We start from the raw sequence: 9,765 nt of genomic DNA on the forward strand, positions 1-9,765 counted from the left end.
AAGCCAGAGAGGCAAGATTACGTTGGTTTGGACATGTGCTGAGGAGGGATGCAGAGTATATTGGGAAAAAGATGCTAAGTATGAAGCTGCCAGGTAACAGGAAAAGAGGAAGGCCTAAGATAAGTTTTATGGATGTGGTGAGAGAGGACATGCAGGTGGTTGGTGTGACACAGCAAGATGCAGAGGACAGGAGGAAATGGAAACAGTTGATCTGCTGTGGCGACCCCTAATGGGAGCAGCCAAAAGAAGAAGATGATCCTCCTTATATTTTCTCTTTCCCACTGCAGTGGTGGTGCTGCGGTAGCATTTTCGCCTCACAGTAAGATGTCGTCCTGTTCGATTCTCAGCTAGAGTGTTTTCTGTGTGGAGACATGCGTGAATGGGCCTACCTTCGTTTTGAAGGTTGTGCAACAGGGCCGTCAACTCGGCACGTAAAAATCTACTGCCAATCATTAGCGGACTGGAGTTCCGCTGTGGTGACTCCTAACCGGGAAAAGCCGAAAGACAACATATTTTCTCTTTCCCATCTCTCCCATACGTTTGAAGTCTCTGGATTTCATTTTTTTTTTTTTTTTTTTTTTTTTTTTAATTAAAAACAAAAAACAAACAAAAAAGCAACGGAGATCTTCCTTTCTCCGTTGCTTCCTTTACACGTGACTGATGTACTGAGTAAGCTTGGGAACATAAGTTCAATATGCATGCTCAGGACAACAAGAAAGCCCCATGATACCAGGTAAAAACACAGAAGAGCATCACAGCACCATTATACAATGACATTATTTAAGAAAAGTTTTTTTTTTTTTTAAAATAATGTCACTGTATAATAGCAATAACCCATGGCTGGATGTGGGTAATGCTGATTTACCTAAGGCTTACTTTGTTTGGTCATTCGGGCTTTGCCCTCATGAATAAACCACTCCAACCACTGGTAACTCTAGCAGTACTCACACCCAGACATGGGTTATTGCTATAATACACTTAAATACATACACAGGCACACAAAGATGCAAAAGAGTTTACACTCAACAGTGTCGCCAAGTGATAATGAAGTAGCCTTACATATATGCTTGTTAGTCTGGCAAAATCTGAAGATGCTTATGTGAAATAAATAAAGTATCAAAAACTGTGTGTCACTTTTTTTCTACCACTAACTAAATCCTGGAATTCCTACATAAAGATTACAAAACATCACTTCATAAGAATCATCCACAAGCGTTCAGATGCGCAGAAAGAAAAACACACCAATTTGTTCAACTGCTGCACCTGGTAAAATAAAGATACCTCAAAGGTACTGTTCAACTGCTGCACCTGGTAAAATAACAATACCTCAAAAGGTACTGTTCAACTGCTGCACCTGGTAAAATAAGGATACCTCATAGATACTGTTCAACTGCTGCACCTGGTAAAATAAAGATACCTCAAAGGTACTGTTCAACTGCTGCACCTGGTAAAATAAGGATACCTCAAAAGGTACTGTTCAACTGCTGCACCTGGTAAAATAAGGATACCTCATAGATACTGTTCAACTGCTGCACCGGGTAAAATAAGGATACCTCAAAAGGTACTGTTCAACTGCTGCACCTAGTAAAATAACAATACCTCAAAAGGTACTGTTCAACTGCTGCACCTAGTAAAATAACAATACCTCAAAGGTACTGTTCAACTGCTGCACCTAGTAAAATAACAATACCTCAAAAAGTACTGTTCAACTGCTGCACCTAGTAAAATAACAATACCTCAAAGATACTGTTCAACTGCTGCACCTAGTAAAATAACAATACCTCAAAGATACTGTTCAACTGCTGCACCTAGTAAAATAACAATACCTCAAAAAGTACTGTTCAACTGCTGCACCTGGTAATATAAGGATACCTCAAAGGTACTGTTAAACTGCTGCACCTAGTAAAATAACAATACCTCAAAGGTACTGTTCAACTGCTGCACCTGGTAAAATAACGATACCTCAAAAGGTACTGTTCAACTGCTGCACCTGGTAAAATAAGGATACCTCATAGATACTGTTCAACTGCTGCACCTGGTAAAATAAGGATACCTCAAAAGGTACTGTTCAACTGCTGCACCTGGTAAAATAAGGATACCTCATAGATACTGTTCAACTGCTGCACCTGGTAAAATAAGAATACCTCATAGATACTGTTCAACTGCTGCACCGGGTAAAATAAGGATACCTCAGAGGTACTGTTCAACTGCTGCACCGGGTAAAATAAGGATACCTCAAAGGTACTGTTCAACTGCTGCACCTGGTAAAATAAGGATACCTCAACGGTACTGTTCAACTGCTGCACCGGGTAAAATAAGGATACCTCATAGATACTGTTCAACTGCTGCACCGGGTAAAATAAGGATACCTCATAGATACTGTTCAACTGCTGCACCTGGTAAAATAAGGATACCTCAAAGGTACTGTTCAACTGGTGCACCTGGTAAAATAAGGATACCTCAGAGGTACTGTTCAACTGCTGCACCGGGTAAAATAAGGATACCTCAAAGGTACTGTTCAGCTGTTGCACCTGGTAAAATAAGGATACCTCAGAGGTACTGTTCAACTGGTGCACCTGGTAAAATAAGGATACCTCAAAGGTACTGTTCAGCTGTTGCACCTGGTAAAATAAGGATACCTCAAAGGTACTGTTCAACTGCTGCACCGGGTAAAATAAGGATACCTCAGAGGTACTGTTCAACTGGTGCACCTGGCAAAATAAGGATACCTCAAAGGTACTGTTCAGCTGTTGCACCTGGTAAAATAAGGATACCTCAGAGGTACTGTTCAACTGCTGCACCGGGTAAAATAAGGATACCTCAAAGGTACTGTTCAGCTGTTGCACCTGGTAAAATAAGGATACCTCAGAGGTACTGTTCAACTGCTGCACCGGGTAAAATAAGGATACCTCAAAAGGTACTGTTCAACTGCTGCACCGGGTAAAATAAGGATACCTCAAAGGTACTGTTCAACTGCTGCACCGGGTAAAATAAGGATACCTCAAAGGTACTGTTCAACTGCTGCACCGGGTAAAATAAGGATACCTCAAAGGTACTGTTCAACTGCTGCACCTGGTAAAATAATGATACCTCAAAGATACTGTTCAACTGGTGCACCTGGTAATATAAGGATACCTCATAGATACTGTTCAACTGCTGCACCTGGTAATATAAGGATACCTCATAGATACTGTTCAACTGGTGCACCTGGTAATATAAGGATACCTCAGAGGTACTGTTCAACTGCTGCACCTGGTAATATAAGGATACCTCATAGATACTGTTCAACTGGTGCACCTGGTAAAATAAGGATACCTCAGAGATGCTGTTTAACTGGTGCACCTGGTAAAATAATGATACCTCAGAGATGCTGTTTAACTGGTGCACCTGGTAAAATAATGATACCTCAAAGATACTGTTCAACTGCTGCACCGGGTAAAATAAGGATACCTCAAAGGTACTGTTCAACTGCTGCACCTGGTAAAATAATGATACCTCAGAGATGCTGTTTAACTGCTGCACCTGGTATAATAATGATACCTCAAAGATACTGTTCAACTGCTGCACCGGGTAAAATAATGATACCTCAGAGGTACTGTTCAACTGCTGCACCGGGTAAAATAATGATACCTCAGAGGTACTGTTCAACTGCTGCACCTGGTAATATAAGGATACCTCAGAGGTACTGTTCAACTGCTGCACCGGGTAAAATAAGGATACCTCAAAGGTACTGTTCAACTGCTGCACCTGGTAAAATAATGATACCTCAGAGATGCTGTTTAACTGCTGCACCTGGTATAATAATGATACCTCAAAGATACTGTTCAACTGCTGCACCGGGTAAAATAATGATACCTCAGAGGTACTGTTCAACTGCTGCACCTGGTAAAATAAGGATACCTCAAAGGTACTGTTCAACTGCTGCACCTGGTAAAATAAGGATACCTCAGATACTGTTCAGCTGCTGCACCTGGTAAAATAATGATACCTCAGAGATGCTGTTCAACTGGTGCACCTGGTAAAATAAGGATACCTCATAGATACTGTTCAACTGGTGCACCTGGTAAAATAAGGATACCTCATAGATACTGTTCAACTGCTGCACCTGGTAAAATAAGGATACCTCATAGATACTGTTCAACTGGTGCACCTGGTAAAATAAGGATACCTCAGAGGTACTGTTCAACTGCTGCACCTGGTAAAATAAGGATACCCTCAGAGATACTGTTCAACTGCTGCACCTGGTAATATAAGGATACCTCAAAGGTACTGTTCAACTGCTGCAACTGGTAAAATAAGGATACCTCAAAGATATAATTTGACTGGTTAGACATGAGAGCACAGTCTCAGGCACTGACACATTAACAAACAGGCACTTTCCAAAGCAACTCAAGGAAAGGCAGCATCCTACACATATACATACGTACCCAGAAGTAAATGGTGTGCTTGCTTTTTCAATTTTTGTCAGTTTCTGTTCCTCCAAAGTTGGGTCTGAATTCAGCGTTAGCTCAAGTTTATTTGCTACTACTAGGGCATTTTTAACAGCTTTAGTAGCATCCATTTCCACTATCAATGGAAAGCCTCGCTCCATCCCAAATTCAGCTGTGACCTCAGACCAGGTGGCCAAAGTTTCAAACAGTTTAAATGAATGCCCTTGCTTGACTCTCCAAATCAAAGATTATTCATTCCATTCTTAGTTTAGGACTGATGTTTTCCAAAAGCATGCTCCAACAAAAAAAAAAGGGATATCAAGCTTTAATGTCAAGAAAATTTTCCATAAAGGTTTAGTCACTTAAAAAATACTTCAGTATTCCACATAAAACTAATACACACTGCTATTCTGTTCCGCACAGCAAAACTGCTCCAGGCAATCCAGAACACATGCAGCATGAAGTCATCACTCAGTCCTGTTTGCCCACTCTACTTTGTGGAAATTCAAGGGTCCAACAGCTGTATCCATCCAACTCCTGTAATGTCCGGGTGTCTTCACAACACGTTTTTAACTTGTTAAAAATGGCCTTACATAAGCATTAAAATTAATACAAAATTATACAAAGGGAAGGCATATTTACACAAAATAACAGCCTTTGAGACTTGAGCACATAAATTAAGAACCTTCTATTGACAGGAAGCACTGTTTTGTGAACGCTCATCACAAGAACTCTAGTAATAAACCTGCCACTGTGAAGGCAAAGACTTTAACAAACCTGTTCTACAAGAATTCCAAGGTAAGTTATATATCAATAAATGCACAGTTTATGAAATACAATAAGGGAATGTGTGTAGCATTCTGTAAAATGAAAAAAAAAACTGCAGATGTTTTGCAACAAGAAAATCTCTTTGTTAGACTGCTGTTGTCAGTCTGGTCTGGTTTTCCTATTCCTGTCTTTCAGTGAGGCTTTTTTCACTGCTCCCAGACTGAAAGGGTGCTGTAAAACAGCATTCACGAGTACCAGATATGCAGGTTTTGGTACCCTAAACAGGAAGCACAAAACGCTTTCCGCACCTGATTTGACAGATCATAAAACTGAACTTTGTTGCTAACATGAGTCATTCCTTAGCAATTTGAAGACTAACCAACGTAAATGTCATTGTGTTTTCATAAAACTTATTTCCAAGTTATAGCTTAGATTTTCTTCACTCATGTTAGCAGTACCCCAAATCTTCTTTAACCTTTTCTTTTAATAGTGTACATCACTCAATATTCTTAGACATGTGTCAGTGTTATCACTTTAAGAGAATGAATACACATGCTTACTGTCTGGTTATATATCCAGTTACCATCTGTACACAAACTGCAATCCTAAAACAGGTTAGAAAAAAATGAACAAAGATTCAACAGTGTCTCCTACCTCCAACTACATTTTCAGGTGTTACATCACCCACTACCCACGTCTGCAGGGTGCCACAAGGCTCAAGCCTTGTTACGGTGTTACTCATAATGTATACAGTGCAACCAAGAGATGTCACACACAAGTACATATATTCACTGTAATACATGAAGTGCATGGACTATAGTTTCAAACAGAGAAATAACCTTGTTATTGCAAAACTAATATATTAGAAAAAGAAGTTATGTAACTTCCATAACGCAGGATCCTTTTCACGATATGACAGCTGGGTACCAATCTACTCCTCGGAGCTTATCTGGCCAATAGCTAGTGATCTAGTGACTCAGGCTCCTACAACTTTTTCCCACAATCCCCTGTGAGCTTCCCTTCAGATTAAGTTTGCTGCCTACTAACTACATGTACCAGGCAAGGGAGCCCGCAGGATTTTTTGCAGGGGGGTGCAAACCCAGAGCCCCACCCACATAGCTCTCCCCACCCCCGCCAACACAGCCCTGCCCAAGCCCACCCACCCCAAGCCCCGCCCACACAGCCATTCCAGAGTCCCATTACTTGGCTATTTCTCCCCATTTGCCATAGACACTGTTCAAATCTCTGTGTGCATACTGTTTTATGCTTTAGTTCTACAATGATTACAGGCAGTTGGATTTAATTTACAACTTTTATTTCAAACATTATCGCCCAAACACTGATAGACATTTACTAAACCTAAACAAAGCAATAGTCTTACAACAAAAACAGACTTGGCATTAAAGCTTCTCTACTTTTGAAACTCACATTCAATGAAACAGCATTGAAACCCACATTCAAAGAAAATGCATCTGGCCAGTGGCAGGTTATTTACCTTTGAACTGTTTTCAAGCAACAGGCTCCTTGTACACTGTTAGGGCCATGCAAAAGTTATTTGATTTACCTGATTGTATTAATTATAATATATAATTGAATTATATCCCTTGCATTATACAGCAACACTTGAGTGTGTTTTAAATTTATAGTTTTGAACATTTTTCCAGTAAGCAATGAAACAAAATACACAAACCAATAATGACAAACTGTCCAATTCAGAACATTTCAACCATAAAAGGCCACTCATTACAATCCACCAATATCAGTCAATACACACAATCTCTGCCGAAGTAAAAGTAATCTGAATAATTCCACATTAAAGATATCTGAAACTAATGAAGAGGCTGTTGCTAGAAAACAACTGTATATTTCAGTGTTTAATCTACAAATTCAGTGCCTGCTGCCGTCAAAGAATAAATTGCCTATGTTAAATTAAAAAAAATGGTAAGCTGGTATATTGCAATAGAAAATGGATGGCAAGCTGAAAAACAGGTTCATAGTTATTAGGCATCTCATCCAAAGGAGGACATCCTCAGGACTGCAGCATACAAATGTACATGCTGTAGGAATAAAACCTCAAGCCTCTACATTAAGATGCAAGTATTCTACTTGTGGTGCTACTAACATAGCTTTAAAACTTTATACCACAATAGAGATACCATTTGCTAAACAAAACAGTTGCACATTGTAAATAGACTTGGCATGAGCAGCAGTAAACTTCACTTCCCTTAAACCTCACAGTTCCTTGAAAATGCACTTGAAAATAAATTCCACCTGCTAACTCTAACTTGAGCATTTCACTGTCTCTCTCTCTCTCTCTCACACACACACACACACAAACATACCACACCCCTCAAGGCCTCAACCTTAGTGCAAGAAATCTGGACAAAGCCTAAAATAAATAGGGACAGATTATAAATATGGCTCTCAAACTTAGAAAATTTCAAGAATAACAGGATTTGTGTTAGTATGCATTTTTCTAAATGATATGATGTCTAAAACTGAAATGTCTCTCATTATTTAGCAACTTCAATCCTTTTTAGGAGGAATATGGGGCAAAAATCTGGACATTCTGCAAAAACCTGGACAGCCGAGGGGTATGCTACCTCCCTCTTACACACACACACACACACACACACACACACACACACACACACACACACACACACACACACACCAAATAATTCTGGTCAAACTTGAATTAGTTCTGGGAAGGTTGCATTGAACGGCACCGTGCTTGATCTGAAGTGGGTGAAATCCTGGTAGCCAGTGATAACTGATCTGCAGCTCAGCAATGTAGTGCATTAAAGCATTTTTAGCAGAGCATTGTTTCATCACTACCTATTGTGTTTGCACATAAGCTGCAGTTATTTCAAACATTTGCCTTTTTTGATTACTACAGAGTACATTTACCCACCAGAGCTATTGTGTTTTGACTTCAGTGTGGAGCTTACCTAGTTGTTGCAGGGCTTGGCTTTTAAGTAAGGTAGCAATGCTTATTTACCATATACCATTAAAGCCACCCAACTACAAGTGTACTAACACACAGACACTGCTATAAGACACTGGTCTCCAATAAAATGTAATGAGCTTCTGAAAATACTGTAATCCTGTCCTTTTATTACAAATACTGTCATACGCATTTCAATACCCAAGGCTTATACATTATCTAGTTACGTAAATATTCTCTGCATGGCAACAACGAAAAGGCTTTCAATGCTGGTAATTCTTTAACAGTATGCTTACTAAAGCTTACTTGCATCTTACAATCTCCGACAAGCTTACCTGATGTTCATTAAACCATGGCTACTTAAACAGAGCAACAGGGCACTGTGACAGCATGCAGTTCCTGAATAATAAGAAGCATAAATCAACAGTATAAAAATCTGATAGAAAATCAGAACATTCTGCAAAATCAAGGACAGATGAAAAGCCACGGTCGTATTTGTGATCTACCTTGGATGGGGGAATACTCTGCATACTTACACTGCATAACTGCTCCTTGCCTTCCTTGGACACATCCAGAGCCACTACAACGGGGGGTGGGGTGCAATAAGTATGTCATAATTTGAAATGTCTCTGGCTGACAGTGATGGCTCTGACACTCATACCTCTCAACTTCAGAGCAAGAAATCTGGGCAAAACCATACATAGAACTAGAAGTGGGACACAGGCCCAAAAATAAGGCCAATTTTTAAATATTGCTCTTATTAACTTAGATAATAGAACAGTAGTAGATCTTGCATTAGTACAAATTTTCTGATGGGTATAAAATCTGAAACTCAAATGTCTGCCATTATTTTCCAACTTCAATCTTTAATGACTTGCCACTAATTTGCCAGAAAACCACAATTTTATGAAAAACAGACCAAAATGTGATGCAAAAATATAAAGTTGCCACACAATACAGCTGGGAACCTTTCAAAAAAGGGACACCTTTTTAATATTAACACTGTTAACTTGAGCAGCTAACAAAATAAGAGCATCTACATGCATTTCTGAAATAAAAGTAATCTATAACTCTGATCATTACAGTTATATATAATTGTAAACCCTCCACATTTTCTTCCAAAATTGCCATTTTGGAGGAGGGATTATTAGGGGAGAGCAACATTTTGAGCCAAAATTGGGGACAATTGAGAGGTTTGGATATTCCTAATCTACAAAGTGATTTGCACGTACCTCTCAACCTCTTAATGCAGGAAATCTGGACAAGGCCAAATATATTGGGGAACATACAAACACTACTATAAATTGCTCTTGTATAAACTTAAGACAGTCTTGCATTAGCATGCATTTTTCTGAAGGTTATGACGTCTGACACTCAATGTCTGTCATTTAGTGACTCCATTCCTAAATGATTTGCTAGAAAACCACAAATTTTATGAGGAACAGCCAGTCAACAAAAGTTAGGAGCAGGAATGCAACCCAGATGATTATGCATCTCAGACATTAACAGATGCACAAGCTCATTATGTTGTAATAGAAAAAGAAACGCTTACATCAGAGTTTGGATGTCACAGTTCCATGAATGAATGTACAGGAAGCATGTTACTGTAGAGTCTGACCA

At 39.4% G+C, this 9,765-nt stretch overlaps 1 protein-coding gene across 1 annotated transcript in view; it reads right to left on the bottom strand.

The window, feature by feature from the left end:
* Positions 1-4,624, bottom strand: part of AP3B1 (adaptor related protein complex 3 subunit beta 1) — a 2,578,902-nt gene extending 2,574,278 nt beyond the window's left edge. The window contains exon 1 of the mRNA XM_044063704.1: positions 4,428-4,624. Coding sequence (XP_043919639.1) covers positions 4,428-4,591 — 164 coding nt within the window. The 5' untranslated portion in view covers positions 4,592-4,624. The remainder of the gene's footprint in view (positions 1-4,427) is intronic.
* Positions 4,625-9,765: the final 5,141 nt, after the last annotated feature.

Source organism: Protopterus annectens, chromosome 2.part2, assembly GCF_019279795.1.
Source record: "Protopterus annectens isolate FY-2018-M chromosome 2.part2, PAN1.0, whole genome shotgun sequence".
NCBI lineage: Eukaryota > Metazoa > Chordata > Ceratodontiformes > Protopteridae > Protopterus > Protopterus annectens.